The sequence below is a fragment of the Aricia agestis genome, chromosome 10, assembly GCF_905147365.1.
Source record: "Aricia agestis chromosome 10, ilAriAges1.1, whole genome shotgun sequence".
In the NCBI taxonomy this organism is placed as follows: domain Eukaryota; kingdom Metazoa; phylum Arthropoda; class Insecta; order Lepidoptera; family Lycaenidae; genus Aricia; species Aricia agestis.
In genome coordinates, this window is record NC_056415.1 from 12,843,612 (window position 1) to 12,866,372 (window position 22,761).

The 22,761-nt window shown below is 37.2% G+C and overlaps 1 protein-coding gene across 2 annotated transcripts in view; it reads right to left on the reverse strand.

Annotated features, from left to right (window-relative positions):
• LOC121731348 (dual specificity protein phosphatase Mpk3-like) overlaps positions 1 to 22,761 on the reverse strand; it is a 46,076-nt gene that overhangs the window by 20,327 nt on the left and 2,988 nt on the right. For both annotated transcript variants that reach the window (XM_042120748.1, XM_042120749.1), the window contains exon 2: positions 12,881 to 12,971. In XM_042120748.1, the coding sequence (XP_041976682.1) occupies positions 12,881 to 12,971 (91 nt within the window). The remainder of the gene's footprint in view (positions 1 to 12,880; positions 12,972 to 22,761) is intronic.

Genomic DNA, 22,761 nt, shown 5'->3' on the forward strand with positions numbered 1-22,761 from the left:
TAAATCCGATCCGGTGTCAATTAAAAATTGGCGTTTGGTTACCTGGTCAGTAACGAAGAGACGGCGGCTAACTGATGAACAATCAGTCTCCGCCACTACTGATTGCCTCTGGAGTTTTCCGGGGGCTCGGTCCAGGTGCACGGCTTTATGCATTTGGCACCTTTAACCCCGAAATGCCGGTGGTACCAGCAAAGTGTACTTGGAGCTGGTGAGTTCGCACGAGAGTTCCTAGACCTTGACCTGTTCCGGTTGCGGACACGGGGTCGGTCACGTAAGGAGAGAGCGTTGACCTGTTTGCTAAGTTCCTCAACTTTACCCATCAAAGTGACCAAAAGATCCTGGGAAGGAGGAAGAGAGGGTGAAACACTGGCTGATGGCGCAGCTGTGGAGAAAACTGCCGGTGGTCCTGTCAGCTCAGTAATTTTATCAGCCAGATTCGCTAGCTGTTCAAGTGACAAGTCCGGCTGAGATGCTAAAATAACCTGTACATTTTGAGGCAGCAGTCTCAGCCATAACTGCTTTAAAATGTTCTGGTCCGAGAGAGAAACCCCTGCCAGAGATCTCAAGTGACGAAGGAATTGGGACGGTTTTCTGTCCCCCATTTCTTCACCACTGAGGAGTTGACGAACCTTTTGCTCCTCCGACAGTGATAATCTTTTTATAAGCTCAGCCTTAAGAGTCTCATATTGCTTTCCTTTCTCCGGAGGCCGCACCAAAATGTCCTCAATTTCCCCTGCATATTTGTGGTCGATCTGACCAACAATATAACTATATTTGGTGGAATCAGCAACGATTCCCGCAATGTCAAATTGAGCCTCCACCTGCGCGAACCATACTGCCGGCTTATTAGGCCAAAATGGAGGTAATTTCACTGAAACTTTACATGTCTCAGACCTTGGCTGAGATCCTTCACCTTCACCCTCACCATCTGCCATATTGATACAAAGAACAAAAAAACCGCGAGAAAAGAAAAAAAAAATGTACACTAAATATGTCCCAAGTTAATGTACAAATGGTAACTTAAAAACTAATATCTTATTAATAAAAATGAAAATTAAGTTTTTCACAAACAAATATTTACAAAGGAAAGGTTATTACAGCATTCAAACACTCAAAGAAATGCTAAAATGAAAAGAAATGTTAAACTAAAGGCAGTAATGTTGTAAAAATAAAAGTTAGTTTGTTAAAATAAACATTCAGACTTTACAGGCAAAAACAAACAAATTAGTGCAAAAACACCTTAATTGCGTAAAACTAATGTAGTACCTGGCGTGAATTGACAATATTGCTATTAGTTTTTAGCAAAATAGCATAATATATGCATAAAGTTAAGTTTAAACCGGTAAGAAAACAAAATTAGTCTATGTTAATGCAATGTCCCAAAAATGTGATTAATTGCAAACAAAACGTGCCAAACATTTACCAATATACGTTTATACACATTATAACTACGTACTAACTAAATTGTCCTTTGAAAAAAACCTAACTAACTTACTGTTAAAAGTTCGAAGAAAACGACATAAAAACTCTTTTCCCGTTATCACCAAAGTTTGTTTACGTTTTTCTCACTTGACAGATATTGACGTACCACAAACGACAAAAGACCGTTCCGAGCATAGATAATAATACCATATGTTCCGAGGTGTAAAAGTCACAGTCAAAGATTCGGAAACGTATGACAAAATATTATGTCACTAGTAAGTACGGCCAACACTATAAACGAATGAAGTGAAAGCGGAAGTAGACAACTGTAGGGCCACACCACCGAATTGATCGCCAGCGAAAAGTCCCGATTCTCGATAATATAATATGGCGAATGGCTTGATCGAAGCTTCTCAAGGGAGATTTTCTCTTGATGGAGTCTTCTTTCAATGCCGGAAAACGGAATGGTTGAATTACAGCTAGGAGTATGCCGATATAAGTTGATTTCCACCCGAAATCCAGCGAAAATCTAGTCGCGGAACGGCGGCCGGGTCGTTAAAAGGAAAACAGATTTGTACTTGGTAGCGGCGAAGATGACGGCCGAGATAAAAAACCTCAAGGCAGCCAGCGCAGGAACCAGGAACGTGACGGTGGGGACTGTAGTCCTCGCCTCCGACGTCCTATGGCATGAGTCGTACACGGCCGCAGCACACAATGTTCACCCCCGACAATGGAAATCCAACTAGAACGTACGGCGTCACCACTTTGGAGATCATTGAAATGATAGGCAGATATTTCTATAAATGAAACAACCAGATCTTTCAAGCTCACTGAAATATAATATCTAAAAAAATGCGTGTTCACAAAATCAACATCTAGCCATAATAATTTTTTACCAATTTGTCAACCAACTGTCTTCCGTACATTCTTTTTCTCTCCAGCCTTAAAATATAATATAAACAATAATGTCATAGACTACAAACTAAAATTATCAGATTAAAATAACGATCATTAATATTAATTAAAATTAAGCTCGCAGGTGCGACAGAGACGCCACAGACTCATAACAGCAATAAGGATATCTTTAAGATTAAATAGAATTTCATAGAGCAGTAGTTATAATTAGTAATATGATGTATGTCCCTATAAGATCCATTGGCAATTGACCATATCAACCCCTAATTAGTAAGCAGCTGCTTACGTTCAAGCCAGCAATAAATTTAGCGTTTCGACGTAAAACGTAACCTTTCGCGCTACGAGCACCGCCAAATTGTCAAACGTCACCGCCATATTGGGGTCTCGGTGACGTCACATTGACGTCACGAGCCCTTGAATGTCAGCCCTGGGCCCTGCACGTGACCATTTCCGCCATTAGCACGCCTGACTGACGATCAAGGACGTAACACCTACGATAGACCCTTACCGTCCCTGAGTTATCAATTAGCGAATACGTAACACCGAAAAGGTCAGCGCTGGGAGCATCAGTTGATGTAGGCAGCTAAGCAATCGTGACGTAAATGCTAAATGTGAAATGTCAAATGTGTAGGAGCTGTCAAAGATTTTTGACAGAGGTCTACAGGATCTCAAGCTTACGCTTCGGCTTTGTGAAATTCTTGCGCGTCGATGGACCAGCAACTTACGGCCGTTCCCAATATTTGATCTATCTCTGGTTTTGCCCTACTATAGATAGGAATAGCTCACAATTGACATAAAATATTTAATGTCTAATGTGAGCTATTCCTATCTCTAGTAAGGCAAAACCAGAGATAGATCAAATATTGGGAACGGCCGTTAAAGTATTGTATCATCGTTATAGTTTTGAAGACGTAAAAGATATTTTGGTCAATTTCTTTAATCTCATCACATTCATTAAGTATTTGATCATGCAGCGTAGCCTTTAATCTCAATTGTATTAAAATTAGATTCACTAAGAACCAAGTTACTTCTATCGTCTTACATAGAGCGATAAGAAATGGAAGTCAACAAGAGCGTATCCGGAACGACGATAATATTGTAAAAACAATCGAGAATTATCATTGTTGTTCTCGTTGGTGAATTGAAATTTTCCTGACTCACTAAAAACGTTAATAGCCGACTTCCTTCATCGTTTCATTGAAGTCTGCTAATTGCACTTGTGAATGGTATTACGTGTACTGCCACTTCAACCGTGGAAAATTCGCTTCCAAATAAATGTACGACCATTATAATACCACTTATTCACCAATATAACTTGTGATTATAATATCTTATGATACATCTATAATGTAGTATGTATGTTAAAAATGAAAATGTATTAAAAATAAAATTATACTTAATCGTGTTTTTAAATTGTGTTTTCTAAAAATTATAAAAACTTATGTCAAAGTATGTGACCATAAGTCATCAACTACTCATCAGCAGTTATTTCTCAGAAAGTGGACAAATGCGGGGGAATCCTACTAATATTATAAAGGCGAAAGTTTGTATGTGTATTGTTTTGTTACTCTTTCACGCAAAAACTACTGAATTGATTTTAATAAAAGTTTACAATAATATAGCTTATACATCAGAATAACGCATAAGCTACAATTTTAACCTACTTTCAAAATGGTGGAGGTGTTATGTTCGTTTTTTTATGTTCAACGATTACTCCGCCGTTTGTGAAGTGATTTCCAAAAATTTTCTTTTGTGTATGGGGTATCATCAAAATTTGGTACCATGTTCACAAAAGTGGTGCCCTGATGACGGGATCCATGAGTAATCGAGGGAACTCCTCAAAAATTATATGAAAACATGTGGTTATTTCGGTTTCGTGAGAAGTATTCTAAGCATAATATGCTACCGACAAGTAAAATTTTGCTCCGAGGTATACTTGGTATACCATGGATCGGAAGTTGCTGAAAGAACTCCTGACTCTTTATAGATATAAGATTGGAAGTTTCGGCGTTGTTTTAAGAACGGAAAGCATATTCTACTATTACATTCATCATCATCATCATCACTACTATAAACCATTATACCATGCATCGTCCCATTATGACCCTATTATTGGTACTTTTCGTAGTCTTCTATTATATTTCACTTAAAGCGCGGGTAACACCGCGGGGCACAGCTGCTAGTTCATTATATTTAGTTGACTAAGCTGCTAAAACCAAAACCATATTTATTCAGATACAAATAATGGAATTAATTAAACACTGCTTGATAAAGTCATCGATATCGGGTGTATGGAAATGATTCGTCATTTCGATATCGTTCAGTATGCCCGATGCTTCCGGCGTCCGCTCGAACAATATCCACGGACTTATCTCAGATTAGATAGAACATACAAAGTTCATAATATTCCATGGAAAAACTCTAATCGATAAGTAATTCTTAATTTATGCTTCCTGCAGGCTTAGATTGGTGACAACATATTACACGCAGATTGGTTGAAAAACTAAGTGTTTTTTGTCTATCTATTCTGCAGTAGAAATTAATATTTTTTTAGGTTGGTTCTGCAGAGTGATACTGCCTCAAATCTCAATGCATACTTATAACGCTTTCGGGGCTAACAATCTTCGACGACTAACATAACATTATCATAATCACAAAACTATCGAATATATCGACTTGTTTACTTGGGCTGGCAAACGTCTGTACGCTACCAAGGACGTTTAATTAAACGTCCTTGTACGCTACCAAAATAATATAAATGATATAATATATATTAGAGAACCGCCCACGCGCCACGCGGGTATCCTTACTCGAGATCTTTTTGCTAAGTATAACAATACAATTCGGAGGTTTAAGCACTTTCGTCCCACGTGGCCGAGGCTGCGTGCGGCGTGGGCGGCGACGTTTTATATCAACGCTATTTTTAGTACAAATTATGTTAAAAGGATTCCCATTTCCAACGGTGGGCGTGCTAAATAATTCGCCAATAGTAATTATTATGTCTACAGGAGAACCGAAAATAGAATAATAAGACTTTCATTAATCCAGTAACTTTTTACACGTGTACACGAAAAATCCACGAAAATTTGAAAAAGAGAAAAATTAAAGGGTAGCAATGAAAATGAACGCTAAAGATCGAAAAAAAAATCCCAAGAAACAGATTTTGATACGCTAACAAGTTAAATTAGCAAATATGGAAAGCAAGCAGAGTGAGTTACGGATCATTGCACTAACAAGGTCTTCGGAGAGAATGGAAGTCCATTGACAGATATCAGCGCGTCTTGCCAGGCGAATCTGGCGTTTATTGCTATAGGCATAGAGTTACAGCAGTTCATCGCAAAAACTCGATTGTAACAGTGAGTTCCGTGTGAGGAGGAATGAATGAAGCCGCCATTCAAAGTTACATTTCTCTAGCGCAGGCCGCCATGTTACATTGATGCAGTAATCGAATGCATTTTTTTGCTGTGCAAACTCTAGCTGTGCAAACTCTATCTAGCGTAAATTAGAAAGTCTTCAGTTATAATAATACATATTTTGCATTTGTACCAGGAAGGAAAAGTTTTAAAACCAGCAATTTACAGTATGATTCTGATTTCTGAGTGGTTATCAATAAGTAATTATTAATTTGGTATAATATTGTCGTGCACGTTGTTGTAAGTTAATTAACAATAAACAGTATTTTCTTTATCCCTTTTCAATTAAGGACGTAAAATTGCATCCTCAATATTTTCAAAAATATCCTTATTTTTTCATAAAACAAAATTAACGCATACTCCGTAATAACAATTGCATACTCAAGGATCTCGAGAATTCTCTTTTATTGCTATTTAGTATTTACTTGACGTCAAAATGCTATAATATTAATTCATTATTCAGCACTAAGAGCAATACCGACAGCGACAGTATTAATGAACGAGGCTGCCCCGACCCGCGAGCAGTGAGCAGTGAGCAAGCCCCTCGAGTGATGAATGAGGTTAACTAAACTCTTTCATGACTCTGCACTGCGTCATCAATGCACTCATTATACAACTGTACTCATTGCATGCTCCATCTATGAACTCATTATTCGCCGTTATTACAAAGAGGTAGGTTTTGTTTGCATTGAATAGGATAAATTGAGTAAATACTGGACAGATTTTGAAGAAATTTAGCACATGATATAATATGTAGGACAGACCATGTGCAAGTAGGAGGACATAGGCTACTATTTATCACGGGAAGATTTACGATTCCCGCAATGTTCCCTATTTTAACCGTTCGTTGCGGGTAACAAATAATAATAACTCTCACACGTTTCGGTGACGGTGGCCGGTTTCATTGAAATCATGCCAGTTGCGAAGGAGTAATTTTATAGTGCCCAAGTGTGTGCGCAGTACACAAAAGAGCACTCACTATTCCTATAAGTACTCTCATAGTCCAGTGGGACGGGACACTAACAAGTCACACGACTGGCGAGAGATCAGGCGCAGGAGTCAGGAGTCAGGACCGACTTTTTACATGCTCCTCCGACGCATAGATCATCTTTTGTCAGAATATAAACAGGTGATCTGCAGCCTGCATAACAACTAACGTGAAGTATTTAATTCATAAACTCCGCAAAACATTTTCGTGATCATAGTTTGTGTGCTGATTGTTGAATGACTACTATTGAGTATTGACGGAACAAAAAATGTTTAAATATGAATGAAACATTGTGATTAGCTTTAGCGTGAATGGCAGTCGCGATACCGCAGCCGGCACGAGTAAATGACATAATATTATAATGAATAGATCGTCCACTCACTAACGAATAGTTGATAGTTATTAATTACACTAGATAAGTACTAGATCGGCTTAATTTTATTAGTCGTAGGCTAAAGTGTATCTTTTGAAACGGGCAAAAGGCCCACCACACATTCCCACCACTGCAACTCCTGTGTCAACAGTGGCAACCAACCACGAAAACCCTTTGATGTGATCTCAGGCCGTCAGGGGTGCCCGAGGGACAAGCTAAATTCTTGGGACCCGCAGCGAAAGGAGGAGTAGGAGATTGCTAAAGTGCTAAAGTGTATCTGTCAATTCTGTCTACATAATAAATTATGTAATTACCAGAGTAGACAGAATTATAGAGTACCTATGCCGACTTAGAACTGATGTTGAAATTTTTAAATTTGACGTATAATGACGAAAATGGTCGCCAGGGTTGTTAAATTGTTACCTACGAATTTAAAACTACGACATAGGTACTCGCTGGACGTGTTCCTCTTTGGTCGTATTGTTGTTTGTGTTTTGGCACATGCGATTAAAATTGACAGAATCCAATTTTGAAATCTTTATTGTAAATATTTAAAAATAAATTATATCAGCCAGCGCGAGGCACATTCCGTTCATAATCCTAGTGAAACCCGACGAATTTGACAGATATTGAAACCTGTTCGTTTCTTTGCAGTCGAACTACTGGTAGTTATGTCTATTGTGGTATTACCTTTTCGCCATAGCCGCCTCTGATCCGATTATAATGAAAAGATACTCATAGTCCAGAAGAAAGGATTAGATTTTATCCCGGTTGCGTGATAATTGAATTTCAGCGTAACGAAGTTACGGGCAATGTCTACTTATTAGTTATGTCACAGAATATAATATATTAGTTGTACCAAGTTATGTACTGATTCAATAATAATCTACAAAAGGCAAACATACGAGGAAAACATGTATCTACTTAATTGAAAATGATATTATCGTTCTACATTTACAAATGAAAATGTTTCATTCACGTTTCTTGTGGCACGCTAAATATGAAGACTAGTTATCAGATATCTATAATATAATCTTTAAGGATACTGAGAATACAACTAACTGCAAAGTCACCTATTTGCGCCGCTACATTCATTACTAGCTGTTGCCCGGGACTTCGTCCGCGTTAGTATAGTAGATCACGTCCCAAGTATTATTTATTGTACAAAAATATTTCATAAATTCAATGTACAGCATTGACTTTCCTACGATTTTATTATATATAGATGTTCCGCGCAGCTTCGCTTGCGTTATTTAGGAATTTATCGCGACCGTACATTTTTCCGCAAAAAAATAGCCTATGTCCCTTAACGTAGTCTATTCTTCATGTTTGCCAAATAACATAAAAAATTGCTCCAGTAGTTCTTAAGAATCTTAAGATAATAAGCAATTTCATATAATTTCCCCCGTTTTTTCCACATTTTCCTCTATTTCTTCGCCCCTGTTAGTCGTAGAATAATAAAATATAGCCTATGGCCTTCCTCGATAAATAGGCTATCTAACACTGAAAGATTTTTTCAAATCAGACCAGTAGTTCCTGAGATTAGCGCGTTCAAATAATTTGTAAGGGACAAATAATTTCCCCCGTTTTTTCCACACTTTCCTCTATTTCTTCGCTATTATTAGTCTTAGCGTGATAAAATATAGCCTATAGCCTCCCTCAATCATTGGGCTATCTAACACTGAAAGAATTTTTCAAATCGAACCAGTAGTTCCTGAGATTAGCGCGTTCAAATAAGCCCTTTCAAATAATTTCCCCCCGTTTTTTCCACATTTTCCTCTATTTCTTCGTTTCTATTAGTCTTAGCGTGATAAAATATAGCCTGTAGCCTTCCTCGATAAATGGGCTATCTAACACTGAAAGAATTTTTCAAATCGGACCAGTAGTTCCTGAGATTAGCGCGTTCAAACAAACTAACAAACTCTGCAGAATTATAATATTAGTATAGACTAACGGCTACAATCAGTGACATAATCATGACTCAACTTGAATGAGCGGTTTGACAGAAAATTTTATGCAGTTTATGTACCTACTAGTAAATAAAAGTTAGTAAATAATCGCGACCTAGAATCTGTTAACACGAAAATGTACCAATTAAAAGAACCAATCGAGGCCATCGTCTTTTCAAGCAAAATTATATCTATTTCGAGATACACCGTCATCTTTTGCTTATTATACGATTTCATTGAAACCTGTTAAAACAAAATTCCTTTGTTATACATTAAAATGTTTGTATAATTTTGATGTTCCGTGAATGTTTACGGTACGCCCACGGTTGTCTAATTCCGTTCAACAATCAGGAAGGCAGGAGGCTCACCGACTCGAACAGATCCGTTTAGAGAAGGAAAACTTACTCAATTATTCCACCCGAGACGCTCGACGGCGCGAATTCGAAGAAACGCTTTTATTTTATTTTAACTTTAAACATTTATTTTATGGTTTAACTTGTTTGATTTTCGTTTGGGTGAGGTATTTTTATGTTTATTGGAGTAACAATCTAAATTCTAATCAATTGATCACTTTGCTACTTGACCAATTGACCAATAATTATTAGAAACACTAATGTAATCAAAACGATTAAGAATTAAGATAGTACACGCGATCAATCATATAGTAAGCAGTAAGCACTCATTCATCAAACGACTGATTCAACTCAAAAGTGAAAAAAAAAAAACGTAATATTTTATAATCACTAGCTATTTGACCGACATTTGCTCGGTATTCGATAAAACACGAATAAAATGACATTTTCTAAAAATGATTCCTAGCTAGATCGATTTATCGCCCCCGAAACCCCCAATATACTAAATTTTATGAAAATCGTTGGAGCCGATTCCGAGATTCCAATTATATATTATTATATACAAGAATTGCTCGTTTAAAGATATAAGATAAGATAAATGAACCTGAATTGTAAATTTATCAGATATTTTATTTAGCGAGGATGTTTTTACAACCTGCAGTCTTTAACGACTTTTATACACCCAGTAATATGTCCACTGCAATTTGCAAAACCCACGTATTAGCTGTCATATATAAAATCAAAATCAAAATTGTTTTATTTCTGAATAAATTTAAAATCAATGTTTTCAGAATGTCCCACATGATGCCTACCACCGGTTCGGGAACTAACCCGGCGAGAAGAACCGGCGTAAGAAACTCGCACGGGGCCCACTTTTTTACCAAAAAAAGTGAGAAAAAAATTAATCTTTTAAAATAAAGTTTACAATTTTGTAACTAAATATATATCCACATACATAATTGTAAGTCCTATAATAATGAAGAAGTAGCCTTGCAAGAAGCCATCCTACTCCCAAGGTGTGCCATCGTTTATGAAATCATTGACCTTATAATAGGCTTTGGCATACAAACGTTCTTTACCTACTTTTTTTAATTTATTAATGGAAAGATTTTGAACGTTTTCTGGGATTTTGTTGTAAAGGCGTATACATTGACCTTTAAAAGATTTACTGACTTTACTAAGTCTGATCACCGGCATATCTAGTTTGTGCTTATTTCTAGTATTCCTAGAGTGAATGTCACTTTTAACTTTAAATTTACTTATATTTTTTCTAACATATATTACATTATCCAAAATGTATTGAGAAGCAACAGTTAGAATACCAATTTCTTTAAATTTATCTCTCAGAGATTCTAAAGCAGACATTTTATAAATAGAACGTATGGCTCGCTTCTGCAGCACAAATATTGTATTAATGTCGGCAGCGTTTCCCCATAAAAGGATTCCATACGACATCTTACTATGAAAATAACTAAAATATACTAATCGTGCCGTGTCTTCGTCAGAAATTTTTCTAATTTTTCTGACTGCATATGCTGCAGAGCCTACCTGCAAGATTAACATGTGAGGACCCCACTGTAATTTACTATCAAGTTTAATACCTAAGAATACAGCGTTGTCTACTAAATTCATCTTCTCATCATTAAATACTACATTGGTTTGGACTTGCCTAACATTGGGCAAAGTAAACTTTATATATTTAGATTTAGTAGAATTTAAAAGTAAGTTATTAACATTAAACCAATGTACTATTTTTGAGAGAGCACTGTTTACCTCGTCGTAGTTCGACTGTTGTCACTTCACTTTAAAAATAAGTGAAGTGTCATCAGCAAAAAGCACTATCTCATTATTATTACCCTTAACTAGATAAGGTAAGTCATTTATATAGATGAGAAAAAGAAATGGGCCTAATATAGATCCCTGTGGGACACCTAATTCTATTTTGGTTCCTTTGGACCTTTTACTATTTACCTCAACCCTTTGAGTCCTATTTTTAAGGTAAGAAGTCAAAAGGCTGAGAGCAGAGTCTTTAATTCCGTAGTGGCGCAATTTCCTGATCAATGTAGCATGCTCAACACAATCGAAGGCTTTGGAGAGATCGCAAAACACACCTAAGGCATCCTGCGACTCCTCCCATGCCTCAAAAATACTGCAAAGAAGTCCTATACCAGCATCCGTTGTGGATCGGCCCTTAGTAAATCCGTATTGATTATCATGTAGTAAATTATTTGAATTAAAATGTACTAGTAATTGTTTTAAGATATTTTTTTCAAATATTTTACTAAAGGTCGGTAGAATTGATACTTATAGGCCTGAAATTCGTGGGATCCGATTTAGTTCCGGCTTTGAATAAAGGAACAATCTTGCTATGCTTCATTAAGTCAGGAAAAACACCATTTTTTATACAGTCATTGAAAATCATTGCTAAATGAGGAGCTACGATGTCAATTATTGATCTAATAATTTTTGTGGACATGCCCCAGAGATCAGCAGTATTTTTAATACTCAACAATTTAAAGGTATCAATAATATCTCTGGAGTTTCTGGAGAGTTAGTAGTCTAACCGTTTTAGAAGTAAATATTGAATTAAATTGAGTTCTTATCACCTTGAATAATTTGTTAAAAACTTCATCAGAGCTATGTGACCTATCCAATAAATGGATATTTGAATTTAATTTACTTCTAAATTGCTCAATACGTTTTGTGGTCACAGGAATAAACACTAGATTTTTCTTCGCGTCACTGTCACATTTCATATTAAAAGAAGCTATTTGTCCACAGTGATCAAAACTTAGCTTTATTATTTCTTTTTTATCAGGAATAAGATTAGTAAATATGTTGTCAATACAAGTGGCTGTAGTATCACAGACCCTTGTAGGTTCCTGAAACAAACTGTGAAGGTTATACGATTGAAATAAAGATGTGAATCTAACAGTAGTGGAGGTACATTTGTTGGGTTCTAGAAAGCAAACGACGTCCAGTCAACGGAACGACCAGTCTGACATTCAAGTTTTTGCCGTGATAGACGGGCTATCGGAGAAAAAGTTGCGCATGAAATCGTATTCCCACGCATGCCAGTTCTGCTGGTTCGTTAATTGCGCGGGAGTGGGCAGCGACGAGCCTTATTAGATACACCGACGTCAACAACTCTGTCATAGAGCTGTCGTTGTTTTTTTGTGGTATAAATGTCGACAAATAGCAAATAAGACGACGACATGAGCAGACGTTTAACGAGACGAGACGACAAATGCGCCAACCATGGAGGAGTTTTCTGATGTTTTATCACAATAAGGCGCGAATATAACTTCCAAATCTTTTCAAGCAGGTCTTAAGTTCTAAGTATTATTTCTCGTAGAATGCCTAGCACTACTACTTCCTATACACAATTTATAGGAACTTACACTAGCAAAGACCAGGTGAACTTGGATTCAGATGTTCCTTGGAGACATAATATGAAATGTTCTCACCGCAATCCCATTAGTGGCAGATGAGGCACGTGCGTGGCGCCGGCCTCGCTGCACCACTCGGGGTACGCGCGCCGGAACTCCGCGAAATCGCCTGAGGACAATAAAGCACTGGGGTAAAGAAAATCATCAGCTCTTGTGTTAGTATTTATCAGCTGGTATGTTAGTAAGAAATGGTACATGTCCCTTTTAAAATGTTATCAAAAGTAAAACAGCACTTTACAAATTGCACTAAATAATGCCTACCACCTTAAAAATAAAATATGGAACCATTTATTGTCGTTGTTATTCTCAAGGCAAGGTATTCCGCGTCAAGGTCATGCGGGAAAACTCGAATCGACCTTGAAACCCTTTCTTATATTGAACAGGTATTTTTTAAAAGAAATTCACATAAAAAGTAGCAGTACGTAGAAAGATCCGTGCTACGTAATGATAGAGTTTATGTCAAGATTTTTAAGAAACTTTAAAGAAAATGCATCTGACGCAGAAAGTCCTGCGGAAGCGGGCGTCGGTAGATTCGATCGTTTACATTGCAGGCACGTTCGAATCAATAAACAATCGGTCGGATGAGACCGGCTAATATAATCTACCGCGGCGCGTCACCGTTTCCGCCAGCAGGCCGGCTTCCTGCCGCGGCCGGCAGCGGCATTGTCATGGAAATGTCGCTCTCGACACATTATATTCGCACCCAGCAGACCCTGTCGATGCATCGATGCTCAAGGATGCTCGGTACCGCGGTGTCCGGTTGCTCTGTTTACGGACCGTGCTATTCCGAACGATAATTCCGTGGAACGACTTCCCGATCCCGCACATATATCGAATATTGACTCGATGGCGCACGTGTGCGCGCCGGAGGGACTTGGCAAATGTTCAAGCTTCGAAAGCCAAGTTCGGAAATATGAATTTTCTTTACTTCACAAAGGAAGCTGCAGAATAACTTGTGATACCGATTTTCGGCATTTCAGTAGCTATAAAAGTTTGGGAACGACCAATAATAAAGTTAAACCACCTTGGTTTTCACGAGTTAACGAGTTAATAACGGACTCGAGGCAAAATCTGGAGAAATTACAATGTTGTTTGTAGCTTATATGTACATATTGTTTGTTAACATGTTTTACTTGGATATTTTGGGGCTCTATTGTCTTTAAGTTTTAAGACAATAGCGTCAGAAATAATAATCTTATTATTAAGAGGAGTCCACACCGCCCTTTTTTCCATACAAACGTTGTCCCCTGTTTCCTCCCTGGATAATGCTAGTAGAGTTATAATTTTTTTCCTGAATATCTATGGCCACTAATACAATGTCCCTATGTTTTCTTTTTTTTCATAATTTAATTATTAAATAAGATATGAACGTTCAAAAACCCAAAAAAATGGCCAGATTTTCCGCTGTGTTCAAACGTCCAGAAAACAGATTTGGCTAGATTATACAAAAAAAAGCAAAACATAGGAACACAGCTCAATCCTTTTTTTAATCTTTAATGAAAAAACTACTTAAATCGGTTAAGTTTTGGAGAAGGAATCAGGGGACAACGAATCGTTGATTTTCTGGATTTTCTGCAGTTGTCTCTATCGCGTTCTGCGGTATAGGCTTGAGGTAAGGGAGACAGCAATAGATATTACAAGTACTTTTTTTTCATTTCTCTAGCCCCTGGTGTATCCTCTTAATACATAATTCTATTTATGGATTCGTTGCTGTAGCCTGTAAGCTGTTAGTTGTTACCAGTTTGCTTTACTTAGGGTCAGTAAGAACTTGCAAATTACGCTACATTTTAGGTACTTATATCGTAATTCGTATAACGTATTTTTATCCCAACTTAAAACTATCTTCCGGCTTTATGTGACATTTCACATTACATAAGTAGACCAAACATCAACTAGGTCCTAGGAAGTAGCCTATACATTCAGTATAGAGCTGAGCATCGTCGTCGCGGCCGGGCCAGCGAGGCCGGGCGCGCGGCGCATGCGCGGGGGGAGGGGGCAGCATCGATCCGGTGACTCACCGCGCTCATTCATCCACCGCTCTCAATGAACGTGCCGCCCCCGCCCCCGCCCCCGCCACCCCGCCGCCCCCGTGTCCTCGACGGCAAGGACTCCATTAAATTCGCCCTTCGACTACGCCTGAATCAAATCTCCTGACGCCCACATAAAATTCACGCTTGGCTCCTCCGAATAACGAAGTCTCGAATTGAAAGTTTAGCGGAATCTTGAAATAACTGGCGAATTCGAATCAGAGAAAATTATTGCAGGTTGTGAAAATATGTAACATTGTACAATTTAATATACAGTAGGCCGTAGGCGTCTAATATTTTACTATAAGAAGGTGGTTCACTTAATAAGTAACAAATAGGACTGGAGAAGAGAATTTTCTTTCATTTGATTTTGTGAAAATACTACGTCTTGATCTACATAATATTGTGATAAGCTCTACTAAAACCGTGTACGTCCAAAATTGGTAAAGTGGTGTCTTTAACACATAGATTAATTGAATCTGTGCTCTTTAGTCGAAAGAGGCTACCTTTGCATGAAATATAAATATGCAATACCATCAAAATATGACCAGCCCCGGATTTATAAATAGGCCGTTATTATAGCCCACGGTTTAGGGGCGGCATCCCCCATCTGCCTAGGAATTAACTTCTCTGATAGTAGTATATGGGAGCGTGGTTGCTCAGGTCTTACCGGGGCCGGGCGGCGCGGGCGGCGTGGGCGGAGGGCCTTGGCCCGTGTCCTTCCCGAACGCCCCGCTGCCCGCAACCTTGTGCCCCCACGCCCCTCTCGATTATCTAACAAACATCTAATATATTTGCGATACTATGGCCCGCGACCATTAAGGCTCCCCCACACAGGCGCGTTATTATCGGTTGATAATATCGCATGCGTTATTGCGATATCTGTTTTCAGTACATTTTGTAGTAGGATGGGTTTTAGAATATTTTATATGAGGACGCAAACGACCGTACACATACCTGCGATAATATCGGCGCTCTCTCGTAAAAAATATCGGACGATAAAAACGCAGCCGTGTGCAAGGAATCCTGACGCATTATCGCAATACCGCATGCGATATTATCGACCAATAATAATGCGCCTTTGTAGGAGAGCCTTTACTCATTATCCACGACAATGGGACAGACCACAACAAATCATGAATAGGTGTTATGATTACGATTCTATTACGATATCCTACCTAAAGTCTGTAATGAGTAATCCATACTTCCATACTAATATTATAAATGGGAAAGTGGGTATGTCTGTCTTGTACTTCTTCACGTCCAAACCGCTTAACTGATTTTGCTGGGTATGAACTATGAAGATACTTTGAGTCCAGGAAAAGGACATAAGGTACTTTGATATTTATAAAAACCTACTCTTGTACGTCATGTTGGTCACAATGAATGATGAGAACGCTAAGCATATGCAGGCAACGATGACTTGAAAATGTTGCCAAGTTGAGGTTATAATTTATATAACTTACAAAAAGTCATGTAGAGTTAAGCTTTGTCTCTATAATCCCTTAACTTTACAAACTGATACATAATATGGCTGTTCCATTATGGTACATTCCCATTAGCCCTTCAATCAAATATTATTGGCCTATAAAATTGTAGTAGTACCACATAATACATATTAGTTTAACAAGTAGTACCTACAACGAATTTTTATAGAGTTCGCGAAGACTTAAAAAGAACTTGTTAGAGTCAGAAGCTTGGCTCTACAGCTTCTTTAGCATAGCATAACATGTAAAGTCAAATATAATGATAGATTTTATTAAAGTACATTGTACGTAATGGAGTTTAATCGAGCCTGTTGTGAGCATTAGAGTCAATTGAAGACATGTCGTGTGCGTTAACTGCTGACTGATGGACAGCGACTTGGGTCAATCTGATCTAGGCTATCAGCTACTTGCTGCAAATAGTATATTGCTATTAATAGTTAACTGTTTGATATACAGATTTAGACTTTTAGGTCGTGATAGAGGCCGTAAACAAATATATTTAAGGGGGCGACTAACCTAACATTTTCGATTTTTATAATCCATTTTTATACTTTGAAAATAAGCCCCTAATTGATTCATTTTCGAAAATTAGATACTACATCTGGGGGCACGGCAGTGCCCCCTCCAAGTCGAGCAAAAAAGCGGCACGGCCGTACTATCCTTTTCTCGACCTCGACCGTCTCTTTTTGACCCCCTATAACTTCATTGTGGATAAACCTTTGTGGATAAAACTTGGACATCGCATGAAAACACAATGTATCTTACAATTTAAATACATAATTATTATATTATTAGATTGTTTAGTCTATTGCGCTCTAGCCTCCATGCGATGTCCAAGTTGATCTATTTATTTAAAACGTAAAAGATTTTTAATATTGATATGACAATAACTTACGTAATAACTTGAGACAGAAGGTCCCCTAGGTAGGGACTGAATAAATTAACCGACTTGGTATTGCATGGATCTCATAAATTTTTACGGTATAAAAACTGAGTTGCGAGACTTGGTTTTTTTACAGGATGTTTTTGATGGGATTATATTTCCAAGAACTCGATCTGAGCAAAAACACGATACCTTAAAATTTTCTCGATAGAAAAAATCACAAAGATGCATCTAATTTTCACGAATTTTTCACTTATTGCCATAACCGTGCATTAAACTAATTTAATATTTTAACACATTGTATAAAATTCTATCATTAAGCAACCGACCTAGCGGATTTTTAAAATGTTGTATATTTATCGAGTCATTGAGAAAAAAACTAATTTGGCAATGAATCCGTTATCCGCGTCGTCCTTTTTACATGGCATATGAAAGACGGGCGTGAGTGTGAAGAGAGAAGGGCGATGTTTAATTTTTTGGGTTAGTCGCCCTCTTAAGTAGCACTTTTAGAGCTTGATCCAAAATGTGTTAAACAATAGTTTAACCTTCAAAGCTTGTTTTTTTTTTGGAAATTTTCCTCGCTATGGACAATTAAATAATCACAAGATCGTTAGATGATTACGAAGCCTTCGGAAGAAAAACATCTTTTAATGTTGTTACTTTTATTTTATAGACCAGTCAAGTGGAAGGAATGTCTATTAGGTTTATACAGAGTGTTAGAGATAAAACAGATGAGAGTAACGCGTGTGGTTAATGTTTGGTGTAATATAATTGATCGGTTGTTCATTCCCGGAACACGTCAACACTGACGTCACCTATCTTCTCAGAAACGATTATTTCCGATGTTCAAAGAGGTAAGGTAAAAATAAACTGAGGCGCGAATTGAAAACGAGAAGTTTACAGAGGTAAGTGTTTGCTTGATTATTATTACACGAAAACTGATTGAGAAATATTTCACAGTAAGAAAATCTAGTGCATAGTAATTTGCTATGGTCAATAGAAGACCTTGGTGAACACTTGCCTTTTGCGATCAGAGTTCGGCCTTCTACATTTTTATACTCAAAAGGCAACAAAACAGGTGTTACGTAATACGTTACCCTATGGCATAATTGTAATATATCTTCACTATTAATTACCAATAAACGAATAACTTAGATATACAATAATTAAACATGCCTTAAAAGCAGTCCACGTCTTCGGGTAGCATTTCCGATGATGACACGTCAGTAGATCAAAGTTATCTTTACAAAGGGAATGAAAGGAACATTAGACACCGTTTCCGCGCGCTCGCGATTATAATAATATTATGTTCCAGTTTAGTGAAATACTGCTTCCTTTAGCCATATCGTTTTCCTCGATTTGAGACAAACCAGATGTTGACTATTTCCTTTGCAATGAAAGGCATCCTGGTAAGTGCGATATGTACGTGCCATTCGCACTGCGTATACACTCATACATGTATTATACTAACTACATATTATTATATCGCATTGTTTTGTTGTACTTTATTGAATGAATATTATGTGTGTGTAATGTTAAGTACGCACATGCGGTTTTGCTCGATAGTTTTACTCCAAATCGAGTAATAATTACTGTGTGGACCGCAAAACTGACAGCTCGAAGGCTCGCATCGAGCCGCTCGGAGGCTCGTGACGAGACGGCTCGATGGAATTAAATAATATCGATTTGGAATAAAACTATCGAGCGATGCTGAATGTATGGACGAAATCGTGAGCCGCGGGTTCTGCTCGACGTTATTGCTCGATCGAGCAAAACCGTATGTGAGTACTTAGCATAATAGTATTTAATATATCGTAAGTGGTAACCACTGCGTACTAAGTTAAAGATTACAGTAGTTTCACAGTTCACAATTTTTCTATCCTAGTTAGCCAAGATCAGCAAAACAATCTGATCAGTCTTCTTAATATTTTTTAAGATGACATATAATATTATACATTATAGTAATTATTCTGACACTGCTGTAAGATTATATCCAATTATTATTTTTAACAAGAAATTAAAACTGACTTCCAAGGTAAAAACAATAATACCTACTTAATAATATGAACCAGAAAATAAATAATCCTTACTCTTTAATAGGATCTACCTCTTTCAGAATTCGTCTAAATCTCAACTTTACTATTAAAGAGTAAGAATTATTTAATACTTTTTAATTCATATTATTATTGTTTTCACCTCGGAAGTCGGTTTCAATTTTTTGTCAAAAATAATAATATCACACGTTTACCGGTAAACATATATAAGCTGTCAGTTGTAGATATATAGGATTTAGGTATGAAACTATCACAACTAGTATATATACTATACACAGGCAGTTTTCAAAAAAAGTTTTATACTAAGCTATGTCTTAAAAGTCATGAGCATGACCTTACTATAAATAATAAGCGTTACAGACCTGTTATTCTAATAAGCACACAACTGTGATGAAATTACTACTTTAATACGTTATTTATTACTTATTGATTATAATATTATTACTGAATTATGATGAATAGAATTTTCATAGTAGCATAGGTACTTTCTGTTATTAAAACAACGATGAAACCCCCAAACTTTCATAATATAAAAACTTATTATCTGAGTTCACTACCACTTAAGAATTTGTAAAGAACTTCAAGCATATACCACTGTAAACTGTTAGGCACTGTATATGCTTAGAGTTCATCAAGCAATGCTAAAATGTTCAAACGCCTATCTCTAAAGGCTCTAGAGTTCTGTTCAGTGACTTTTGTTGTATTATAAAACTTCTGCAAGGAAACTCCTCAGCTCAACAGACAACATAATAAAATATGCTTTTAAACTACTTTAAACTACAATAATACAACTATATTTGTCCCAATAAATTTCAAGGAGTTTCCTACATACCTCATAGATCAAATGATCAAATTGCCACCTTGGTAACCGCAACACCAAGTTTAAATAGCTTATTTTGTAACAAAATTAATATAATTTTCAAAATTACTCGACGAACTCGAGTCTCGATCGAAAAGACTATGAAAAGTACCAATAATAGGTCATAAACTCATTAACGATGCATCGTGTGATGGTAGTGATGATGATGATGATGTTGAATGTAATTTGCACAGTAGCATATTATGCATTATGCTTTCAGTTCTTAAAACATCGCCGAAATTGGTAGCATATGCCTAAGATCCTTCACATAAAACCAAAATCACTATTATATGTTTCCATATAAATTTTGAGGAGTTCCCTCGATTGCTCATGGATCCCATCGTCAGGTCACCACTTTTGAGAACATGGCAACAAATTGGGATTGAACCCTATACAACAAAAGAAAAATTTTGAAAATCGGTTTATAAACGGCAGAGTAATCGTTGAACATACAAAAATAAAAATAAAAAATATCCACAGACTAAAAAAAAAATAACCTCCAACTTTTTGGAAGTCGGTTAAAAAGCGACACAATTTGAGCTATACAAATATATTGTATTGATTGGCGGATATTATAGGAGAATTAGCGCCATAGCTTATAACTGGTTCTTTGGAATGGCGAAATGGCATAACATTTCACTCATGAAATAAGCAGGACGCGCATAAAACAGGAACTTATTAATAATATTGCGGCACTCTTCCGTTCTAAGCCAAGCAATACGAACATCCGGCATACGCGATATACATTTAGCTGACTAATACTAGATTAATTAAAAGCTATTTTGATACCTGAGTGAGATGCCAGTCACAAATACTATACAAATGATGTTTGGGAGCAGACTCCGGACATAAAACGATTATAGGTCTACCAGAATCTGATGGCAATAAAATTAAATTAGGAAATTTAAAAAAACCCCCGCCAAACAACTTTAAAAAGTAATGAAATAATATATTTTATTTCAACAAGCATAAACAACAATTTGAATTAAAATATTTATTTCAACAATGAAATAATATATTTTATTTCAACAACCTGGTGCTGCAGCATCACCTGCAGCACCAGGTCAACTTTCCATTAATGTGTAAATATTCTTAAATGTCACGAAGTAGAATGCAAAATATAAAGCCCACCAAACGACTGCAAGTTGCTAATCGTCCCTTCATGAACCAGATGAACCGCGATTTTCCAGCACGGAGCAGGATGATGATGAACTATAGCTAAGAACACTCTCGATTAAGTCAGCTTTCAAACAAAAAAAACTAGATCAAAATCGGTCCACCCGTTTGGATGCTACGATGCCACAGACAGACAGACAGACAGACAGACAGACAGATAGACCGACAGACAGACACGTCAAACTTATAACACCCCTCTTTTTTGTCGGGGGTTAAAAAGTGAGAAAATAAATTGACTATAGTAATACCGGGGTAGGAATAAAACATGCAAATATGAAAATTTATCCAATGATCAAGGATTTTTTTTGAAAATCTGTTGTCAAAATTTGCCATCAGATTCTCGTAGACCTACTATTATAAAATCACAGTCCATTATTCGGAGGTCGTTAATAGGATCATAAATGCAAGATGTGTTAGTAACACGCGCCCTAGCCGACCTAGGAGGTCTGGAAGTGGGTTAATGGCCACAATTATTAAGCGATAATTGGGACGAACCGAGCTTTGGTGACACTTTAGTGACCAAGGATAATCATGACAATGTATCGTTAAGCACATTATAGGCTATGGAAGGTAGATTAGACGAGAGCTAAATCAGGCAAGACAAGCCACCTTTTTTGCAGAGTCAGTAAAATCCAAGGGGGATTTTAATCACAAATTTAAAGTTTAATCAATGTTGGTTGCCGCGATCCCCTAGGTGGCAACTACATTACTGTGGTTCTGTCGTGTCTGATCACCTGAGTAAAAGTCAATGAAGATAGCCTTAGTAATTTTTTACTAGGTTTTTTTTCATTGTAGGTATCGTATAGATTATTATAGAACGTTGCGACTTGCGACTCACGTTAAAACTAAAAGAACGTGTCTGCCTTTCACACATTCCGCCTAATGTTTCCGGAAACTCTATATTCGCTCTATGTTCATGTGAAAAGCCAACACAGCTCTATTATATTACACGAGCTATCAAAGCGAACAAGACAGCCATTAATTTCTCGATGAGAAATTACTTACGTAACATAATGCGGTGTATTTCACTACATAGTAATATTTAAAACAAATCAGCTCCGCGCTGTCTGTCCCTACGCTTTGATCTTTAAAACTTCGCAACGTATTTTGATGTGGTTTTTTGAGAAGGTTTATATTACATAGCACATGCCATAAATGCTAAATATAGTATAAGTATATGGCAAGACAACGTTTGCCGGATCATCAAGTAAATATAAATTAAATGCGTCGGGTACTCGGTCGCCGTGCGTCGTCTCGCTTGAGGAGCACCAGACATCCTCTCCCACGTCTGGCGAGGCGGATGCCTTGACTTGCGACCTCCGGTATTTTGGGCTTTGGTTTAAACTAATTAGTAATTACATTTCCAGCATACGTGTATATTTCCCGAATAATATTATTAAGGGCCTGTTTCAC